This window comes from Arachis stenosperma, chromosome 8 (genome assembly GCF_014773155.1).
Source record: "Arachis stenosperma cultivar V10309 chromosome 8, arast.V10309.gnm1.PFL2, whole genome shotgun sequence".
NCBI lineage: Eukaryota > Viridiplantae > Streptophyta > Magnoliopsida > Fabales > Fabaceae > Arachis > Arachis stenosperma.
In genome coordinates this window covers 34,823,993-34,847,407 of record NC_080384.1, presented here as the reverse complement: position 1 = coordinate 34,847,407, position 23,415 = coordinate 34,823,993, and the positions used below count along the sequence as shown (strand labels likewise).

Sequence of the window (23,415 nt, the reverse complement as noted above, 5' to 3'; positions counted from 1 at the left end):
TAACATTTTTATACATTAAAAAAAATCAAAGCAATAATTATTTTAAAACGGAAAGAGTGTCATTTAGTGTAAACAACAAAGATTTATGAAACTAATAATACTAATTAGGTAAATAAAAATGTTATGTAAATACAAAAAATTAGTTATTATATATTTGTGTATAAATATATTGTTATTTAATTTATTTTTAATATATAATAACTAATTTTTTTAAGATATATACGTAGTATATAATTAATATGTAAATGTATGAACTATGCTATACATTTCTGACTTTTTCAAATGCTACCATTTTTAGGTTTAATTAGATACATCACAAATAAAAAAGGTCCCTTATAACATACAATGATAGTTTTTGGTTGATGTTTAATTATATCTCAATGAAACATGGATATAGTGAACATATCTGCTGTTTGGTTTAGCGAGACATTAATTTTTAAAAGATACAGGAGGATATAGATAGACACGAAAATACTAAATTCATCAGATGGAAGTGTCACTTCAATAAATTAAAGAAGAGAAAGGGGAAAAAAAATCCTTATTTCGTTGCTGATTGATGTGCCAGAATATAATTACACACTGAATCGTTAAATTGCTTACTGGGATTCCGTATCTTTCATGAACGTAACGTGAAATGTTTGCATCACTTTCACACTTGATTATTGTAATTGAATAATATCAAAATAATTGGATTCCAGTTTCTATGAGTATGAGAGCGATTATACACTTTGAAAGATAGAGATAATCTCTGTCTGTCTTATACATTTAATTTGCCCTTCCAATTTGCCGTTGATTGGATGCTGCAAAATAAAACAACACCTCGTTATATATATATAATTAGCAGTGACATAATTATAATTAAAACGATTAAGCTAAGACAGATTTGATGAATGAACTAATTAATTACATGGAGCAATTGAAGTCATTAGAAATGGGGAAAGTGATAGGCATGTGACATCTATCAGGGAGAAATTGAATGCGTTCCAAATCAAATTTGATGCGAATGCCCTTTGCCAAGTCCTCAATACACTGACAAATTCGTTCGGTGTATTGCTTATCTTCCTTGTTGAGTGTGGCCACAGTTTCACAGCAATGCTTGGTTGGTTCTGATTCATAACCTGCAAGGTACCTAACGCATGTCACAAAATCCCAGTACACTATATCACATGGTTCCCTTGAAATTATTACAATCATTTCTGATCTGCATATCATCAACATAACAATAACACTAACAAAAGCACCTTCAACCCCTATGTTTTGCATCATATATACACAATAATAATGATGCTTTTGAAGATCAAACTATAATAAATATATACAGATCCAGTATATATATCTTATTCAAGTACGTAATAATGTTGTAGTAGCTATTCTTTTCAGGTGTAAACCTAAGAAAAATGCATGTGCAAGTATCGTGGTCCATGAATTGTGGAAATATGTTAAGAATTTTTGTTCTGTTTTCCCACGGAAAAGAACTCCTGCTAGCTCATAATCTATTATTTATCTTTTATTTAAAAGATTCTTTAAAATATATTAATTTGTAGGGTTGTGCATATGAGAAGTGTTTACTTTTTTTTTCTTTTTAATTAAGAGAATTATTGATTGTAATTAGTAATAGTGTAAAATTATTTTTCATTAAAAAACGTTTTTTGGTAACATTTAAAGAAAAAACCAACAAACGCTTAAAATTATTATTATTAGTATTATTAAGTTACAATAAATTAAGAATTTAATTATGATGTTTTTGCTTTTAAAAAAATTACTACTTCTATATTAAAAATCAGTTATCATATATTTATATATAAATACATATAGTGTTAAATTTATTTTAGTATATATTTTGTATTATAATATATATTCTATATAAATAGTTGATTTAATGATTTATTTTTTGTGTATACGTAGTATGATTAATTTTTTTTACATACATGTATTATCTAAAAATAATAATTACTTTTACTAATCAATGTATAAATAATCATATAAGAGTCCAGATGTGATTTGTAAGTACGTTAAAGTTAAAGAATAAAAGCTATTTTCGGTTTGTTACACATATTCGAGGGGAAAACGACATCGTTTGAAGGCGCGTGTCTCATGGAGCGTGACAAAATAGCCGTTAGAAGTTGAACTAACTTGAACGGTTATGTTCATGTTCTTCTCATTTTCTCCTTTTCCATTACAAACGTTGCACTTTCTCCCTCTCCCTCTCGCTCTCTCTCTCTCTCTCTCTGCAAATTCTCGTTTTTTATTATTTTCATTTTATTTTACTAATTATATTATTGAAGCTTCCAACAATTTACTTCACTTGCCAAAAAATTTGAACCTGCGAACACCCGAATCCGAAATGGCGGTGGAAACTGGCGGCGCCACCATCATAGTAGCCACCTCTCGTACGTTTCTTCTTCTTCTTCTTGCTTTCTTTGATGAAATGAAGAGTAGAAATGCAATGAAATTTGTAATACAGTCATGAATGAACTCTCATTCAGAACTGGATTTAGACATGATGATTTAGAAACAGATGATCTACTTTATTTTTTTGTTAGACTTTCATCATGAATTGTTTGAAATGCCAAATAAGTTAATTTACTTAGATACTTTTCATCCTAGTTTGTTAAGAGAAAAACTACTTGACCTATATCTTAATTAGAGTCTCTCACTTGAGATTGATCGACATAGTCAATTATTGTTCTATTTATCTTGTATGAAGTAAATTACTTGGTTAAGCTTTTTCTGGATTTTTCAAGTTGTTCCAGCATTTAAGCCTAGAACCGATAATAGCCTGCGTGATTTTGGTGAAGCTGAGAAAATGCACAAGGTAAAGGTTACTTTCAAATTTGATTAATTAGTGTGTTTATCAAAATGTTTCAAAAATCAGTAATCTATATTTCAGGTATATGAGAACCAAGCTATTAAGAGGCAGAAGTTGGAAGGAGGCAAAGCTAGACAGGTCGATGTCTTTATTTGTGTGTTTCACTGTTTCAAATAACTTTTCTCTCATATTTGTGCCCTAACTAAAGTATAACTCCTCAAAAATATAACCAGATTCTGTATGTGGAACCTCAAAATTTGCCTCGTAAGTTGCCATTGGGTGTGACCAATGGCAACACAAACATATCTTCAAGTAATAGTAAAATGCAGATAAATGCCGTGAAGGTTTGTTTTATTCCTCTATTGTCCATTCTGTTTTCTTCTTTTGTTGCACCATGTGAGTAGATGTTCTTATAGTTTTGACTTATGATTCAGGGAAGTGCTGCTCAGAAACAGATGAAACCAAGGCCTAAAGATCCTGGATTCAAGACAGATCAGGCTGTTGCCTCAGCAAGTGTAAGGAGTACTACTGATCTTGATCAAGAAATGGTTCCTAGAATGCCAAAATTCAAGGCTCAACCACTGAATAAGAAGGTACTTCATTCTTCTCTTTCGCCCATACTTTGTTTTTACTTATAAATATAATTTTTTAAGAGTGCAAAATTCTCAAGAATTAACGCTCCCATTTCCTCCTTTTTACACAAAAAAAAAGAAGATAAATCACATACCGTAGGACTAAGCTTTTATTTATGCAAAATTTGATGTTTCGATTAACGGAAGTATTCATCAGTCATTTACTAAACTTTGATGTTTGATACTTTTTCTTCTCTTGATGAAAGAATAAATTTGTTGAGTGAAGAGCAAAAGAAGATAGGAGGAGAAGAGATCTTTGCAAAAATAAGGATAAACAAGAAATACTAATATAGTATAACTTTCCAATCTCTCTAAGTATATGAAAGGAAAATTTCTCCTGAAAGGATTGTTTTACTCCTAATGAAGGTTAAGTTACATATCTAGCACACTACCGTAAATATTTGGCTGCTTCTCTTTTTTCCAAAATTAACATTACTTCTCAACATATATTAATCTAGTGCTTCAAGGTATACCCAGCATTCACCAAAGCTACCAAACAAAAAGTTCTACATATGAGACACATCACTTTGATCCTTGACTTGCTATTCATCAATTTTATTTTTTTGTATTAGGAGAATCCATGGAAACCTGTTCTTACAGAGCCTAAAACACCTACATTTCAGACATCACTACGTGCCCGGCCACAAAAGATGAAAAGTTCAGTAGAATTAGAGCTAGAAAAGCTTGCAAGAAAACCCAAATTTAAGGCAAGGCCTCTAAATAAGAAGGTAAAAGGCTACCGACTGAGAATGTTAATTAACTTCATTATTCTCATTTTATCCTTTAGCACTAAACAAAAATAATCTCTCTCTTATTTCATTAGATCTTTGAAAGTAAAGGAGACATTGGACTACACTATCATGCCAAGAAACAAGTCACTGTACCTCAAGAATTTCACTTTGCAACAAATGACAGGATTCCACCACCTGCCATGGCTGATTTGTCTGATTTGGTAATCTAGATTTGAAATCAAACCATCTACTTCCCAAAGCTTCAGTTAACTCTACTTGATTTAAGAAATAAGGATGCATGTTCTATCATCAACTCATCCTTTGTGTTCTTATGTTGCAGTTTTATTTTAGGTCTGAAAGTACTTGTAAAAACAAACCAGTTACCAGAAACACAATTCCAAAGCCATTCCATCTCCACACTGAGGTTCATTACATTCCCTTTTGTTTGGAAGGATCTATGCAATGATCCGGTTATGCTATAACAATTGCAATTTTTCTCTATGTTAGGAGAGAGGTGACCGGAAAGAGAAGAAACATCATATGGAACTTCTGCATAAGCCATACCCTTATACCAATGACTATCCTCAAGTAAAGAAGTTTTTTCAATTTGGTGTCTCATTAATCTCTAGATACTAAGAATTAGCAGTACGAAATTACTGATATCATGATATGCAGGAATCTCAAAAACTTGAATCTAAGCAGTGCACTAAACCAGAACCATTCCAATTGGACTCCCTAGTTAGACATGAGATAGAACTGCAACAAGAAATGGAGGAACAACTAATGGTGAAGAGAGAAGAGTGAGTAACATTAATAGTATTAGGTTTCACTTTCTTTTGTGTCTATGAAGAATTGTTAATTTGTTATATTCTCATACATCATGGATGTGGAATTGTGGATTTTGCCTGCAGGGATCCATTCCCAGTTACAGATAAAGTTCGTAAACCCCTTACCCAAGTTCAAGAGTTCAGTCTACATTCGGAGAATTGGGCTATGTCTAAAGCCCAATTTAATGAGAAGGTGACTTTAAGTCTTCGTATTCGTGCGTTCCTAACTATATATCATAGACCATGGTAGCTATTTTAGTTCTAGTTCTTATACTCTATAGTATAGTCTTCAATTTATTCTTTGTTTTTCTTCATCTACCACTTGATAGTGATCTAAGCAAGGTAGTGTGATATGTGATGCATGCAGAGAGAGGAAGAAAAGGCACTGAATCATCTGACAAGGTCAATGGTTTCTCATGTGATGCCAACTCCAAAATTTGACCATCCTTTCTTTCCCAATAAGTATGTGCAAAATTAATTCTTTGTTTTCTACCACTTTTAAAACATCTGACAATGAGTTGTGTTGTATGAAGCAATAGGTCTGCTAAGGATACAACAAATCCCGAGTCGCCAAATTTGCATGTAGCCAAAAACAAGATATCAAATGCCATTGTAGTTTCAAGTCCTGCTGCCACCATGAGATGATGGAGAGAGCATCTAGTAGACGTGAATTTGACAACAATTTCAAATTCTAGTGTCATATCAGTTTGTAATATATCTTAATTAATGTTCCCAAATACAAAATACCAATCATTTTCTCATTAAAATATTCATTTCCACAATGAAAACTATGAATCTATTATAACAAGTGCAGAGGTGCTAACAACAATCACTCCAACCATACCGATGGATTTGAATACAATGCCGAATTTTGTGTCCATCATGAAAATTAAATAAAACTCCTTACCAAATAAAACTGTAACTAATATTTTATCTAAAGTTTATTTATGACACCTTCAGGCTTGCATAAACCTTTTCAAAGGGTCATATAATTTAGTATACTATAGTTTCTTGGTTGGGGGAGGGAGAACAACTTAGACAATTTGTCCTTGCTATATACAAAGGAAAAAAAGTTCAGCGTGACTATACCCCTTTCCGCCTGTATGCCAGAATCTGAAACAGCAGAAAACGAGGGGAAATTAGGTTTGATGCTTGAAATAATAACAGTTAATAAAACCACATTAAGACTCACCAAATGCTCCCTTTTAGATATGCATTTAGATCTAATCCCTGCTAAAGATTCATCTCCCTGCAAAATTTCTAGTTCATATTTAGACGGATCTATAACCAGAGTTGTTAGCTCATCACATATCAAGGATGAAGTCTCATCAGTTGACTTGTCGAATTCTGTGCCACTGCATCCTTTAACTGCCAATATCTCAACTTCTTCAACAGGCACAGGTGTTTGGCGAGCAACATACTTTGCAAAAGAAATTTTAAACAAGTATTAGACAATCATCATAAGGCAATTAAATTGTCTCATTAACAAAAAGCATAAGATGCAATCATTTTCTTTGGGAAGAGATCACAGAAAATAATAGAACCTATATGTTAATACTAGGCCTTCTACTAGAAGAATAAATAAATTTTAAATCAATCAAATCAGAATAATTTGCTGTCATAAACAAGTGACTAAAACAAAGGAGCATCTCACTTCGCAAAGGTTCTTGACAGACAAAGTTGGGCGACAGCAAAGGTGTGGCTTCTCCAAACTTGGTGCGCCTCGTTTGCCCAGAGAATAAAGCATGAGATGGATATCTAACTGCCAATAAGAATATAAAGGATCTTGAACAAAACTGAATTAAGAAATCATAACAAAGTTGCACTCAGCAATAACATTTGACGCCTATAGATTTATTAAAAGAGGGGAGATCTGTACCTCATCAGCATTCTCATCCAAGTTTCGGAGAAAATCAACCATCTTAGACACCCGACTACTGCGATAGCTTTTGCTAATACTACCACTGCCACTTCCATGCCTTGTGTGACTTCTAAATCCACCCCTTCCCCATGTAAGTTTTCGAGGTTTTGACACCTGCCTTGAAAGTCCTCGATTTTCTCTACCGTTATCCAAGTCACTTTCTGCACATCCACCATCAGGACTTGCCATTGATGATGAGGGCTGAGAGGTGCGAACTCTGGTCCATCTCTTTCTCCTTCTTTGCCTCGCCTCTGTACCCCGCTCATCAGCAGATGATGAGTCCTTTTCGTTGTTGTCATTTTCCTCCTCATTATCCTCAGATCCTTGAATATCAATCACTTGATTTTGTCTCCTAGAAGCATTTCGTTGATTTCGCTGGGATCTTGTCACGAAAACACTTGGTGAATCTTTACGTCTCTTAACTAGTGCTTCAGACTGCCGTTGAACAACTTTTGCAATTGAAGCTTGAATCTGTCAGAAAGAAGTTATTAAATGACACCAGGAATAAGGTACTATTGCAAATGCAAGGAATTATGTAATTGAGGAGTTGGCATGTGATGGCAGCCATGCAGATAGGCAATAATTCAATGTCAAACAATAAAAAAGTGGGATTACTAGTTTAGTTATTGTGAACATGCCTAAAATCTGAAAGCATGTTTAGAAATGTTCAGCCAATAAATATTTACCTGCTTATTGCGGTTCTTCTCCTCTTCACGAAATTCAAGCTCCTATAATAAAGCAACCGTCTTAGTAGCACTAGTCAATTTTTTACACATGGTCAAAATACATAGTAAACAGGTCAACTCATACCTCTTCCTCATACTTCTCAATATCTGGATATAAAGCAGCAATAAGGGCATCATATTTCGGATCATCTCTCAAAGAACGGCGACTAGCACAATGTGTTCGGCAAGCAGGGCATTCATTGTTCCTGAGATAATACATGAATGATGAGTCTGCATACAGAGATTATATCTTGTGTTTTGTGACGAGTACACGGGAGGCAAGAAGGGTTTAGATTGATTGCATGTATTGGAAGCAAATTACATAAACAAAAACCCTGGAATTGCTTCATGTGACCTACCCAAGTCGCATTGACTTGTCAATGCATTCCCTGCAAAACCGGTGCAAGCATTCCATGACAGTTCTTGTTTTCTTAATAATGCCTGTTGAAGCAAATACTTTGTTAGTTTAATAGGATAAGTTCACCATCATTAAACCTGTTAAAAGTTAAAACCATAACTAAGAATATAGGTACCAACAATTTTTTTTCGAAAAAAGCATTTACATTTGGTAAACATTTAAATACCAAATTGAGAACAAATAAAATAGGATTTGGATCCTTTGGTTATGTTTCAATCTCACCATTGATTGACTATTATTAATTCATTATTTTATAGAATCCAAATCCAGTAAAATATGCAAATTTCCTATGTTAATTAAACTAATATGCCCCGTATATAGAAATGAGTTTACTTTTTTGTTTCTCCATTTCAGTATTTAGGTTTTCAATCTTCGGGATCTTTCCTTTTATAAACAAAATTTCACATAGAAAGATGTACCTAAGAACTTGTGTAAGCACTATTATGAACCTTAAGTATCACTCAGAATCTAGGGCAGCTACAAAGACAATGGTTATTATATGCACTAAAAGTTGAGTTCCTCACCTCAAAACCCACAATTGATACTTGATCAAACATCGCTGACATGCACATGTCTCTTGATTGTATCCAACTCATTAACTCAACTGCTCAAGTCATTCATTATACTCTCGAAAATGCATGCATGAATGCATCCCTCTGTTATATATAGACTATATAGGTATTTCAACAGGCTGGCTAAGTGGCTATTGTCCCTCTATAGTAATCTCAGAAAAGATAGTTCAACAATTCTGTTCGCTTTACAAAACTACAATTGGCAGTTTGGCACTCTTAGGAGATGAAGCTAAAATGCTAGTATTAGTAAGCAATATCAGCAACAATAGAGAAAAAGAAACCACTAAGGATTGTTAAAAGGTTCATGATCACCTAGTTGCACAAGATCAATATACAATAATAAATCAACAGGTATCTATGAAAATAACATATATTAAGCCATCACCTCTCCTTCTAGCAAAAGATTAAAGCAGTATTAGCATAGGAGACTTTCCATCACACTTAGTGTTCGTGAAAAACACAACTTTCTATTTTATGTTGTTGTGCACATAGAATTAAATGAAATACTAGAGCTCCCAGCACATCTTTCCGGTAGCAAAATATAATCCCACACAGAATTTAACACCATACTTAAGACCCAAAAAGTGAAAACCAAACATACCAAGGCAAATTGGGCACTGGACATCCTTACGAATTTCCAGAAGTTCTACAAACACAAATCTGCGAAAAGAACAAGATGATAAGAACATATTTACATACAAGTGATAGAAAGAACATTTTCATATGGGATTTATGACTGATACCCACCAATTGGGTAGTTAGAACAGTCATAATTCAGCAAGTTATGAAAATGTTACAACAAATTTAGCAGCTTTCTAATAGTTAAGACTTAAAGACACAGTTAATGCTATATCACAGGCACTGCCCACCTTGATCATCTAAATTCTCTAAGCTGGAAGAAATTTATAACTCACCAGCCACTTTTCACAAAACACTGAAACAGTAATAACACCAAAAGCTATCTAACTTCCTAGCTGTTATACAAAAGGGGTAAAACAGTCATAATGTCACAGCAAGCAGCTTAGGGATATTTTATACTATGACATAATGCAAAGGAGTCGAAATGTTGGGTATTTTCTTCTTCAGTATTTTCGTCTTTTATAATGTTAAGTCGTTTCTTCTGAGATACAAGCACATTGTGGCCCAACTTAACTTACAACATGGTATCCCACATGCATTTCACCTTTGACAACTTTGGACAAGTATCTCCAAATTCAGAAAGCAAGTACGCTGTTTTATGTTATGCTTTAACAGGTTACTATAACATGGAAAAGCAATTCAAGTACCAGCACAGATCATGAACTACAGGGCATTACAGGGAACCTTGTGAGCCTATAGAATTTTGACCACAGGTACATGGCAAGTGACAGATGATAATGCTTCAAAAGACTTAGTTTTAAACTTTCCCCACACAACTTGTGGAGTAAAGAAGCCACTACTTAGAACATTCTGATGCACACCACCCACTAGAACTCCACCTACAATATGAATGTTAACATAATTCATAAAGCAAGAGTATTCATACACCTCCTTCATGCCATGAAGGAGATCTCGAAGTTCAATCCCACCCTATGCATAACAACACTACAAATCCATGCCTTGAACAAAGGAACAAAAGTCCACGCCAAAATAACAAACGTTGTTCGATTATGCAACCAATGAGCTAGTCTAATGCACCAACAAGACGAAAATGCAAGCATGCAAACGAGCTAAGACGAATCAAAAGGGGTAGATTCGGAAAACACACACATTTCAGCTCAAATAACACAGAAAAGTGAAAAAAGGAATCTTAGAGCAACCCCCTTCTACAGTGGGAAGAGGGAACCCACATCAGAAGCGTCCAAAATCAAAGGAAGAAGAACACAAGATGCGAAATTCACACCAACCCAGCACCCCAAAACAGAGACACATCGATTAGCAACATGAATCTGGGGGAAAAAGAGAAGAAAAGGAAGCAGAGAAAAGCACAAGTTTTGAAGCAATGCACTAGACAAATGGAGTTCGTACTCTGGTTTTTCTTCAGAATCCGAAGATGGGGTGTCGTCAGAATCTGAAAACAACCAACAAAGAACAAAATGAACACCTTGAGAAAACAGAAGAATTACGAAGTAGCAAAAGCGCGAGGACCCAGTTGAAGAAACACGAAAATAATAAGATGCACGTAAATCACGAAGAAGAAAGGATGATAACACGTAACCATCGGGTTTACCCTCGTCGTTGTGTTTCCCTTCTTCTTCATCTTCTTCATCTCCCTCACCTTCATCTTCATCTTCGTCATCGTCCTCTTCTTCTTCTTCTTCTTCATCATCATCTTCTTCTTCTGCTCCTTGTTGCTCATCTTCCTCATCTTCTTGCTCAGCATCCCCTTGCTCTTGTTCTTGCTCGTCCTCTTCCTTGTGGGCTCCAGCAGCATCTTCATCTGGATGGTGGGGCTTGAGGGTGCGGTCGCGGTGGTGCTTGGGGTGGCGATGCGGGAAGAGGTGGTTGGAGGAGTCGTCGGCGTCGTCGAGAGTGTCAGGGTAAGGGCGCTTCTGCGCAGGCATTGCTGAATCCTCTTTGGTTCGATGCAGCAGAGAAGAGAACGCAGAGAAGAGAAGCGAAGAAGCAAAGAAGCAGAATGAGATTGGAGATTTTGGTTTGGGTCTCCTTCTCTGCTTTCTTTCGCTTTGCTATCATTATATATTGCAATTTTTTTTATTTTTCTTTTTTCATGTAAGTATTTAATTGCGTCTATCTTCGTTTTTATTAGTCTTGATTTAATACTAATATAATCGTAATTATAGTATTACTACACTGCATTACACTACTACACAGTACACACCCTCGTAAACAAAATTAAAGTGTTATTATCGTTTGGTTAGGTTATTCATGAGTTAACTTGTATGCATATTTGGATATAAGCTTTTCGGGTAAAACAAAAAAGATGTATAGAAAATTTTGATTTTGTCTAATAATAATATGTCAAAATTTTATTTTTCAATATTTATTACTGATAAAATGGAAAAGAATTTAATTTATTAATAACTATTCTAAAATTTACTTATATAATATATAATTTGCTCGAAACCAAAAAATGTTTTTAGCTATTAAAGACATTTGTGTTCAATTATTTGAGAATTCTCACTCAACTTTTTTTATAAGATAACTACATATTTATAATATTCAAATCTGAAGAAAAATGTTACTCACATTTTTAATAAACAAATTGAAAAATTGACTAATATTAATTCAGATACAGGATAAATATAAAAATAATTAATTACCTAAGATTTCTTATAAAATATAACTAATTGTTGAGGTGGAATATTTTATATCAGTTTATATTAAAATTAATTATTATTGTAATAAAAACTATTTTTCTAAGGAAAAATAAATATAAAATTCCTATGCATAGATAGTGTATAAGAAAAGAAATTTCTGAGAACAGCAGAAGATAAAGAAGGAAAGTAAAGGAGGCATATAGTAGCGGCTCGGTGGCCGGTGGGTGGAGGTGGTGTCTTGGGCCCTTTTTCGTCATTTCGACCACCATATGTTCTCCTCTTTCTTCATACTTTGGTTGCTCTGTTTTTGTTTTCCTTTTCTAGTTAAATGTTAATGCATCCCACATTACTCTCTCATCTCTGACTTTTATTTTCTTTGCTTCTTAATATGATGGGGGTTGCTTATGTGAATTTTTTTTTTAATTCAAAAGTGTGTATATTTTCTTTTGTATTTCACGGAATATATATACAAAAGTATTATTTATATTTTAAAATTAATTATTAAAATTAGTCATTATATATTTATATATAATATATATTAATAAATAATTTTAGTGTACATATAGTATAATTAATATTATTATTGTCTATTTGTTTTGAAACACATCAATCAAAATGATATTTGAAGAGCAATTAATTTTTTTTTTTAACAAAAGACGGCAAAGCTATGAATTATTCCTATAATTTAATGCAAAAATTAATAATAAAATGGAGTGAAAGAAAGACATTTTAAAATTAGAAATTAGACACAAATTTGGCTGCTTTTATATATATATATATATATTTTGGGTTCGTAAGGCAGAAATATAAAGCGCGAAATAAAGATAAATTAAAAAAAGTCTTTTGTTTCGATCTAGCTCACAAGTAATTCGAGTTCGAATGTTCTTTGAGAGTCTATTTAACAGATTTTTTGATTCGCCAACTTATTTTACTCTTCTACCTTATTAGAATTTTTGGACAATTAAAAAGAAAATTTTTAAAAAAGAGAATCTGTATATGTAGGACCACTCTAATACAGATTATATAAGAGGAGGGTTTTACTGGTATATCATTCACATTATTCTAATTGTCACCTCTTATATAGACACTGACTTAAGCGTTGGAGTCCTTACAGGTGGCTTCTCCCTTCTCGTCAGCTCGGAAGAGTCTCGCTCACTTGTCCTCCGAAGCTCGCCCAAACTAGGCGTCTAACCACCCATCAACTCTCGAACTTCGTAGGACCAAATCCGTTTTGGACCCGAACAACCGAACATCTTTATATTTATTTAGAGGTAATATAAGATAGATGATTATAAAATATCTTTTTATTTATATCTTCTTTTTCGTTATTATTATTAGTCTCTTTTTTCTGCAATAATTTTTTAGTCTTCACTTTAAATAATAATAATAAATTTTAAATTAAATTAATAGATTCAATAACATCATTCATACTAAAAACAAATCTATTTTTATTTAGAGATAAAAAAAAGTTGGGAACAAGAGTATGCATAAAAAATTAATGAACTATAATTCAAATGGTATAATTTTTTGATTTTCACTTAAAAATCTTGAATTCAAGTATCACCCTTAACTTTAGAAGAAAAAAAAGTAGAGAAAAGGACAAATAGGTTTCTGACCTTTTTTTCCACGGACATTTTCATTCCTGACCATTAAAAAATACTTTTAAGTCACTGACGTCCTTAAGGTAGCGTTTGGTGGAGAGACAGAAACAGAAAGACTGAAACTGAGAGACAGAGACTAAGAGACAGGGATTGAAACAAATCTCAGTATTCTGTTTGGTGCAAAATGAGAGACAGGAATTGAAACAAGAATGAAACTCTAAATTAATTTGCATAAAGGGTAAAATTGGAATTAATTAATTGAAATGAAAGTATTTTAGGTATAAAATGTTATTAAAGTTTCAGTCTCCATCTCTAAAAATTTCAGTCCCCTGTGTCCTTACTTTTTGGAGGTACTGAAATACTGAAATTTTGGAGACAGAGACAGAAATTTTAGTACCAGTCTCTGAACTAACAAACACGATACTGAGTCTCAGTCTCTCAGTCTCTGTCTCAGTACCTGAAAACAAACGCTAAAGTTGGACTGGTCAGTTCCTCCGTCCAATGCCTCCGTCAGACCCAACGGAAAAGTCTGACGTGGCTCCCGTAATGCTTGTCATGCGTACGCATACGCTCGCCATGAATTCAGCAAATCCTCATTTCTTCATGAATTCTCCACTTTGCATGCCTTTTTTTTTTCATTTCTTTCAAACCATTCTAACCTTCAAAACTTTAAATCACTCAAAGAAACATATCAAGGTATCAAATGGGAGAAAAGTAAATTAAATTTAGCAATTTAATATTCTAGAAAGTATATTTTCAATCATTAAGCACACTTAGGAGAAATTCACAAAACCATACTATTTTAGTGAATAAATGTGGAAAAAGTTGATAATCCACCAAATTTAATACAATATAAACCATAAAATTGTGATTCATCAACTTTCCCACACTTAAACATTAGCATGTCCTCATGCTAAATTCTTGTGGTTCATCAACTAATATGCAAAATGCGTCTACCTACTTGGTTAAAAATGAATCAATCTCCAAGAACATATATGAACAAGTAGGGTTAAGATAGTATGATGATTTATGAATTCCACTAATTCAAATCTCAAAATGAAGTATAAATATACTTGCAAGAAGAAAGCTCGTGAAAGCAGGAAACAAGGGATTGAGTATTGAACCCTCATTGGAAGTGTTTGCACTCTAATCTCTCTAGTGTTTGAGGGTCGATTCTCTCAATTCTTTACTAATCTTGCTTTCTAAAACTTGCTCTTCTTCTACTAATCAACATATATTCAATGCATGAATACACATATCAAGAGGTCTTTTTAAGGGTTGTAATGGGGTTAGAGTTAAATTTAATTTACTTCGATGCCTTAATATATTTGTTTGAGTGATTTAAAGTTTTGAAGGCAAGAATGCCTTGAAAGAAATGGAAAAAAGCATGCAAAGTGGAGAATTCATAAAGAAATGAAGATTTGCTGAATTCATGGCGACGCATATGTGTGTGTCATGCATACGCGTGACAAGTATTACAGGAGCCACGTCAGACTTTTTCGTTGAGCCTGACGGAAACATTTGGATGGAAGGACTGATCCGTCCAACTTTTAAGAACGTCAGAAACTTAAAATTAGTTTTCAATTGTTAGGGTAAAAATGTTCACAAAAAAATATAAAAAAACATTTTTATCCTTTTTTCAAAAAAGTATTTGTAGAGAGGTTTGTGGTGGTTTTGGCGGCAATAACGATAATGACAATAACAGTAAAAAATTATTAAAATGGTATAAAAGAATCATCATAAGGTTTATAAGAATAGAAGAATATATGGTATTGATAAAATATAATATTTTTTCAGCCGTATTTTATCTATTTATCCCAAGATTTAAAATGAAAATAAATTTTACTTAAAACCATAAATTTATCTCTATCTTTTACATTCAAACACAATTTTATCTCTAAATTGTTGTTTTCTATTTGTATTTCTGTCTCAACACAATATTCAAAAAGAGCCAAAAATTAAAAAAATATTATAAGTTTAACTTCGAATATATAATCATATATTATTTAAAAAGTTTTTGGCCATCATCTTAACTATTAAATGAAGTAAATTGAATAAATATTTTAATGTCAAGATCAAAAAGGAGTTACAATTTCCTTAGTTTTTCAATTAGAGGATCAATTGAAAAACAAATTAACAAAAGAATTAAAGTATTAATTACTTGGAGAAAATTAGTTGTGGTTAAGTTGATTAAGTAAAATACTTTTGTCTCCTCAGAAAGGTGAGAAAATGCTTATTAGAGTGCAAAAAAGAAATAAAAATTAATAATATAAGAAGTGTTATAAAAATAATAATAATAAAGCAAGTTAGACCAACTTATTATTATTATCCAATAAGTAATATCACATATTATTTATATACAATTGATTATTATAGGTGGAAATATGTCATATTAAGTTTTATTCTTAATAGATTAGGTTTACAATAAAATTTATTAATCTGGATGTAATCTATAATTAGTCACCAAAAAATAGTAAAGTCATCAGAAAAAATCTATAATTTATTACAAATTATTTACTGAGTACTAAATTTAATCTGTTGACAAACTTGATTTAATTTAAAACTTGTTAAAAAGTCTAATAATTTAAAAAATATAAAAATAGTAAAATAAATAAATAATCAAATAAAATCAAAGATATTAAATATTAAAAAAAGTATATATGTAATTAAAGAAGCAAATAGTATAATGAATAAAAGTCTTTAAATAAAATAAATAATATAAGTTTAAGTTTTTACTATTATATTTTTTAATATAATAAAATTATGTATTATATATTTTAACAGAGTCTAATAGATCAAACAAACTATTTCATAAATACGAGTCTGTTTTATTAAAAAATGTGAACTTTTAAAATAGTTTAGATTTAAATTTATTTTTTATCAGGTAAGGCTAAATACGGATTAATTAATTAATTAATAATACTAAACTAATTAATTAAGAACCAGAAATTGAACTAAACCAAAAGAAGCTAGATAGTTTCACCCAGTTAAAAAATCTTTTTGTTATCCTAGGGAGTGAGAGGGCATAGAAGAGGTGAGCATAGACGGTTTTCGATATATATAATTCAGGGTTATATAAATCTGTTCTCATAAACTAATTTTGGTCACATATATATATTTCATAAACAATTATTATCTTACGCTCAATGATTAAGCTTTTTCTGTCGATTAATTAAAATTTTTATCATTTTCTTTTCAAGGTGAAATGATCGAGTTAAGGTTCAGGGCCGAGGAACTTTGACCTTGTCTAGAGACATGACTACATCTCCTCACGCATCCATCATAATGAAAAAGTACTTATAACTATTAACTAATAATAAATTAAGACTCAAATTGCGGCGATTTATGAAGAAATAAAGAAGTAACCAATAAAAAAGTCAACATATACCTGCCAAACAGGGATCAATTTTACTGATGGTTCGAAAATCAAATCCAGTAAAGCTCAAGTGTGTACTGTACAGTAGATTTTGTAGCCTCCTGCTTCATGTAATCACTATATAATTATTATATATTATGCGTTGCCCAATATGGCAATATCCAATAATCGATTCGCTATATTGAAAAAACATATTATCATTTATCATCAATTATTTTTTTTTATTTTTTTGTCTAAATTATTTCTTTTCTGATTTGAATTGTGGTTGGTCTTGATTATAGAGTTAAAAGTCTAAAACTTTCTCAATATATTATTTTTTGGTTCCACAATATTTAAATGACATTATTTAAAGAAAATAAATATTAAATTATTTTATTAATAAAATTTAAATAACATAATCTTTTTATATTTAATTAGGAAATTACGAATTAAGTCTTTTTATTTTCGATAAAAAAATATCAAGCTATATTAACTAACCAAGTAATGTCATTATCATTAAGGTATTATTAAATTGAAATGCTTTTAGGTGTTAATTGGATAGAATAGTCGTACTTATATCATATATGAATGTATTTTATTATTTATTTATTTTTTGAACTAAAGGACTAGACTTTTAGCGAAAAAAAAAAGAACTGATTAATATTAGTTTAAAGAGTGAATATCTAATTTGATTCTTGACAATTATTTTAAAAGAATTATAAAAATGGATCCTCTCTATTTTTTTTGTTATTGGAGAGAATAAAGTGTAATCTTCCACCTTTAATTCTACAAATGGGACTAGAAATAAATGAAAGAGAGAATGCAATGAAAGGTGAGATCTTCCACTGGATACCATCCAATTTTTTTTCCACCGGAGAGGATCCACTCCCAAAAATTATGAGGCTCCTAACCCAAAAAACACCCACTTCTGAATTTTACTTTTATAGGACTGATTAGCTCCCCTGTATAAAAAAAAAAAACAAAAAAACACTATCACAGTGATTAATCAGTCCCATCAAAATAAATTTCAGGGTCGGGTTGAGTTTTTTTTGTTAAGGATCTCGTTGTTTTTCGAAATAATTGTCAAGGGCTATTTAGAATTTTTCTCTAGCTTAAATAGAAGACAAATACAATAAAAAAAATATTGATCACTTAATAAATTTTTTTATTTAAATAAAATATTTCTTACCTATCAATTTAAATTAGTTATAAAAAGGGAAAGTATACTTTTTGTTTCTGAAATTTGATAAAAGTTTTAAAAATATCCTTAAATTTTATTTTGTTTCAATTTTCTTTTAGAAATTTTTAATTTGTATCAAATATACCCCTTGACAGCTAATTTTTTAAAAAATTTAAGATCGATTCAACAACAATTTCATAAGAACAACCCTCAATATAAGGAAATCAAGTATAATTTTTATGCATTATTATTAGATTGGTCTTAAATTTTTTGAAAATTTAGCCGTCGAGGGTATATTTGATGCAAATCGAAAACATTTAGGACAAAATTAAAATAAAATAAAACTTAAGAGATATTTTTAAAACTTTTGCCAAACTTCAGAGACAAAAAATATACTTTATCCTTATAAAAAATTACCAATTTATATATTGAGTGTTAATTTCGTATTCAGAGACTGCAAAAATGATACATTCCATTTTCCAGTTGTTTTGTCGATTTTTAGCAAATCGATGGTGGTTCGATATCTAATGATCTGGGAGAAAAACTTACTCCTCTATGCAGGTATCAATTTTCTAAAAGTGCATCAAAGCGCCTCGAATTAGATGAATATCGAAATAGAAAATGAATTACAATTCGTAAAGAAACAAGATAAATTAAAAATAAAGTTTTTGAAAGAAGAAAATTGACTGAAAATTGGAAAGATTGCATTGAAATTTAAGAAAAGCAATAAAATGTCTTCAACTGAGTCAAAGGGTGAAAGATAAATTTACTTGAAAAGTAAAGTTTACAGAAAGATAAACTGAAAAGATAAAACATGGAAGGAACCCTACAGAAAAGAAACTCGATCGCAGACTCAAGAATTCGCAGGGGATGTGAGTGTGCTTGAGTGTTTTCTGAGTTAAAGTTCCAACCTTATTTCCTAAAACTTTCTAATATTTATAACTTTTTTTTTGTAACCGATCATTAATTACACAATGTTGTCTTACATATGCACTCCTTGGTAACCGTTCCCACTCTTTCGCCAATGAAACGTTACCCATTAATTCCTCACGTGGTGAAAGTCCTTAACTACTCTACTTATGTAACCGTTCGATTCATTTATTCCGATCGTCCATTCAGTTTCTCCTTCGAATATCTATTCGACTATGCCCACTCGATTTAATGATGTGTCCAAAATCAAGCTTGTGTCAAGTAACTCTCAACTTATACCTACACGTGTACTTTTCAACATTTCGATCTAATTCACTCCAATCGAAATATTTTTCGACCAACAAATTGCCCCCTTGGATTAATGTGTTTGTTTTCAAAATCACGTTAAAAAATGAAACACTTAATACAAATTCAATTTCAAATTCCAATCTCCTGAGTCAGTAATAATTACCATTTAACTTCCCATTAATACTGACCCACTCGACACTTTTTCTGCGACTTGCGCTTTCTCTCTCTACCACTTCACCTTCTTCGCGAAGTTACTTCTTTTCTCTTTGAATTCTTTTTGCAATAACGGCTACAGTAACACTTCTTTTAAATTTGACACTTTTGCCTCCGTTCAATTTTTCTCGAACCTTTGCTTCCTGAATTCCTCTCGCATCAACCTTTCTTGCACAACCACTATTTCTCAATCCCCAGACTTCACTCTTTTCTGTTCTGCAATGGCCGCCTCATCATCTCATGCTACTACTCAAGACAAGGGTAAAGGTCCTGTGGTAGCACCACCAGCTCTACCAGCCCTTCATGTACTGAACCAAGTCAATGATGAAGTCATTGACGACCCACAACTTTAAATTAATGATACTAGCATCCTGATCGCTTTCACGGTAGGCGGAGATACCCATTATTTTCTTGGGCCTATCGAATCCTTGGAGAGAGCGAACAGGAAATTACCTTTCTTCCCTAGTGCTCAAGAGGAGGATTTGTTGATCAATCAAGCCCTTGATATCTCTTTCTTCATTAACCAGAAATCTTTTAGGAATAACCCAAAGATTAATCCTCGAGGAACCGACTTCACGGCTTGGCACCAGTGCCTTGCTCCCTCAAAAAGTGCTGCTTGGGGGCTCTGGGGATTCAGGAACTCCTAAGGCTTTTCCACTTCTCACCTTCAACGCTCCCTTGGATGATTGGAGCTGTAACATGCTTTTGGAATAGGACAACCAACAATTTTCACCTTTCCTGTGGAATGATTGGTATGTCCCTTCTGGATGTAGCTGCTATTACAAGGCTTCCAATAAATTTTTCAGACTGCATTTTTGACATGCAACCCAAACACCAATACAACATTGCATCTACCACTTCTTATAGTGATTTCATTGCCCATCACATGGGTGAAGAGGGAACTGCTGTCACAGATGATAAGCATGTAGCCTTTCTATTTTATTGGCTAAACGCCATCGTTTTCTGTTCCCGAAGTGTCTAGATGTCGAAGTTTTTCCTCTCTTTGGCTACTCTGCTTCATGAAAGGAATACTCTTAATTTGGCTAAGCTTCTTCTAGGGTATATTTATGAAGAGCTTGGTCAATTTGTGAATTGTCTCCGAAACAATTATCTGATAAGTACAGGTGGTTCTCTCTGGCTTCTCCAACTATAGCTCAATGCCATTTTTGAAAAATATATGACGAAGCCTGGAAGTGGTGCCACCGATAAACAGCATGTCGAAGGCTTTCGATTGGCTGATTATAAACCAAATTTTCCAAATACACAATCAAATGAAGACCGATTCTGGGCTGTCTTTTCCCTCTTCCATTCTTGTAAAGATTTTTATAACGAAAACCTCAATTTTGCCCCCTTTTTGCGTCGAAATTGTGGTCCTACATGGCTCGATCGTTTGCTTTTTCCACATTATGCTGACGAAAATGAACTGGCTAATAGAAATTGGGCAAATTTGCTGGCCGTTCAAGTAATTCCTACAGGGCTGCCCCAGCACAAAAAAGAAAAATTCAAGATAACCCTGTATGCCCCTCATCTCACAGCCAGGCAACTAGGTTTCTCATAGGCCATTCCAACCCCTCTTCCTCGAAACAACAAACTATTTTGCCATATTACTCTGACATCTCAAACTGAACTTGATTTCTGCCTCCTAACAAATCAACAGTAAAGGGAGCATTTCAATTTCCTTGTTTATGATCGACGTTCATATATCACCAAGTCTTGTTTCGAATGGTGGACTGCCTACTACTCAAGGTATAGTCGCACTTTAGAAAAAATGCAACAATCTGCTATTCGAACAGCCCTTGCTACTGAAGGTTCTTCCGAGAAATCTCAAAAAAGAAAAGCTGACACCACAGCCTCTTCACGACAACCACAGCACAAGAGTCGAAGGACTCCCACCAGGACTTCCAGAAGGGTAATTATTTCTACATATATCCATGCACTCAAAATTGAAATATTCTGAACATCGCATTTACTTAACAACACTCAATTTTGATTTTTTTCTATTAGTTACGGTTGCAACCATCAAGTGAGAGCTCTGATGGAAGTGAGCGAACCATCCAGAACATCCTTGCTGTTTCCTCTCAATCAGAGGATACAGCTGATTCAGATCCTGGTCCTCAATTAATTCGAAACCAAGACTCATTCTGGTAACATTATCATTTCTATATATATTTTATTTTTTAGTTAGAATAAATCTTAACTTATAACTGTGTACCTTTCATCTCAGCCCACTACTGCTTCTCACTCAATCACATCTCCTTTGGCACCTGATCAATCACTTCAACAACAACAACATGATCGGGGGCAATTCATATCTCATGATTCAATCCAAGCTACAGAGTCTGTCCAGCCACTACAGGTCGCTTTTCCACCTCGCACTGGGATACAAGTGATTAATCTAACAACAGAACAAACTCTGCACTCACCAACACGAACTCTGAGCACTTGACATACTTTTTCTACCAACCAGGCTGCACTTTCTGCTGAAGGTCAAGTAGCCCCTGACTCTAATTCTATTTTTCGAGTTGCCAAAACCACTACTTTCGATTCTCCTCCATCCAGAGTCCCAGAGACCTTTCCTTCTCCTCCAAGAGCATCCAGTCCTCCCCCATCAAACTGAATTTTAAACTCCTCCTGATCAAGGACTGGGTGTTTCTTCTGAACCTACAAGTGCCACTTTGGCTAGCCTGATCTCCATCCTAAATCAAGCCATTCAAGAGGACGAAGTGCCTATTCCTGCCCCAGTACTCCCTAGACCTTCTACATCTAGTCCTTCATTCGAGTTGAGTGCTGATACTCGAGAACAACTTCGGTCCCTTCTTAAACTTTTGGATCATCCACCTGTTGCATGGATCAATGATGCAATTCTCAACCAGCTTTTATATGATCTTTTGAATTTTGCCTTTGAACTTCCATCTTCTACTCCATACTCTGTCATAGTCTGCCAATTCAAAAAAATTGCCAACAACAACGTAGCTTTCCAAAACAAACTTCAAGAACTAAAAAATGAGGAAGCTAAAATCAAAACTGAAGTAGAAAGTTATACTGCAGCCCTTCAACCGATTAAAACTTCTCGAGCGGCGTTTGATTTGAGAATCTCTTAGGCTATTTTTGTTCAATCCTATTATGATAAGGAAGAGACAAAACTCGAAGTGGAATTGGCCCAGATTAATAAAAAACTTGCTAAAATACGCAAGAGAAGAGCTGATATAGCCAAAACTCTGACCACTGCCCAGCAAGAACATCAACAACTCATTCAAGAAATTGTTTCTATTGAGACCAAGCAAGAAGAATGTGGAAAACTACTTGACAAGGTCCAATATGAAAAATTCAGGCATGCTGAGGCACTTTTAGTTCTGGATCATGAGAGAGCAAAGCTACGTTCAGACTTGGCAAGTCTCATGGCACCTCCTACCTCTTAAATTTCAATATTTGTAATTGTTTTACTTCCTTTCGGATTTATGCACTTCAACTTTAATTTAGCAAACTATAATATTGCTTTAAGTATTTTCTATTAATCGAGTCAATTATGTTTCCCGATTCGATATCTTTGATCTTATATGCATTTCCTAAATACAATCCTATCACTTGGAAAGGACCTTCCCAAGTATGGGACCATTTGCCAAGAAATCTCAATTTCTTTTCCATTGGCAAAATAACCTTTAGAACCAACTCACCTATACTGAAATACTTTTCTCTTATTCGACGATTATAACTTCGAGCAACACTTTCTTTTTGTCGAATCATATTCTCAAGTACCAAGATTCGCTCTGAATCTAATTCATTCAACTCATCAAACACTGCATTCCAGTAATCATCGACTGACTAATCATTTTGTTTCAATACTCTCAAAGTATTTAAATTAATTTCTAGTGGTAGCACTGCATCATGGCCATAAACCAATTTATAGGGTGAAGTACTTGTTGACCCCCTTGGTGAATTTCGATAAGCCCACA

At 33.1% G+C, this 23,415-nt stretch overlaps 2 protein-coding genes across 7 annotated transcripts; one reads left to right on the top strand and one right to left on the bottom strand.

Moving 5' to 3' along the window:
• Positions 1 to 2,185: 2,185 nt before the first annotated feature.
• LOC130946929 (protein TPX2-like) lies at positions 2,186 to 5,773 on the top strand. 4 transcript variants are annotated; one of them, XM_057875833.1, is made up of 13 exons: positions 2,186 to 2,390; positions 2,754 to 2,815; positions 2,891 to 2,947; positions 3,043 to 3,153; positions 3,244 to 3,402; positions 4,014 to 4,169; positions 4,265 to 4,393; positions 4,513 to 4,596; positions 4,680 to 4,760; positions 4,848 to 4,972; positions 5,084 to 5,192; positions 5,367 to 5,461; positions 5,533 to 5,773. In XM_057875833.1, exons 1-13 carry the CDS (start codon positions 2,345 to 2,347, stop codon positions 5,642 to 5,644), a joined length of 1,326 nt encoding a protein of 441 aa, XP_057731816.1. In that variant the 5' UTR covers positions 2,186 to 2,344; the 3' UTR covers positions 5,645 to 5,773. The 4 variants fall into 4 exon arrangements, with proteins under 4 accessions (XP_057731816.1, XP_057731817.1, XP_057731815.1 ...); XM_057875834.1 differs by having other exon boundaries at positions 2,205 to 2,390; positions 2,745 to 2,815; positions 4,065 to 4,169; XM_057875832.1 differs by having other exon boundaries at positions 2,205 to 2,390; positions 2,745 to 2,815; positions 5,539 to 5,773.
• On the bottom strand, positions 5,627 to 11,275 carry LOC130946928 (putative E3 ubiquitin-protein ligase RING1a). 3 transcript variants are annotated; one of them, XM_057875827.1, is made up of 10 exons: positions 10,833 to 11,275; positions 10,643 to 10,685; positions 9,237 to 9,295; positions 8,005 to 8,086; positions 7,731 to 7,851; positions 7,607 to 7,648; positions 6,879 to 7,391; positions 6,654 to 6,761; positions 6,192 to 6,419; positions 5,627 to 6,112 (listed from the first exon to the last, which is right to left on the bottom strand). In XM_057875827.1, exons 1-10 carry the CDS (start codon positions 11,176 to 11,178, stop codon positions 6,083 to 6,085), a joined length of 1,572 nt encoding a protein of 523 aa, XP_057731810.1. In that variant the 5' UTR covers positions 11,179 to 11,275; the 3' UTR covers positions 5,627 to 6,082. The 3 variants fall into 3 exon arrangements, with proteins under 3 accessions (XP_057731810.1, XP_057731812.1, XP_057731813.1); XM_057875829.1 differs by having other exon boundaries at positions 10,845 to 11,275; XM_057875830.1 differs by having other exon boundaries at positions 10,893 to 11,275.
• Positions 11,276 to 23,415: the final 12,140 nt, after the last annotated feature.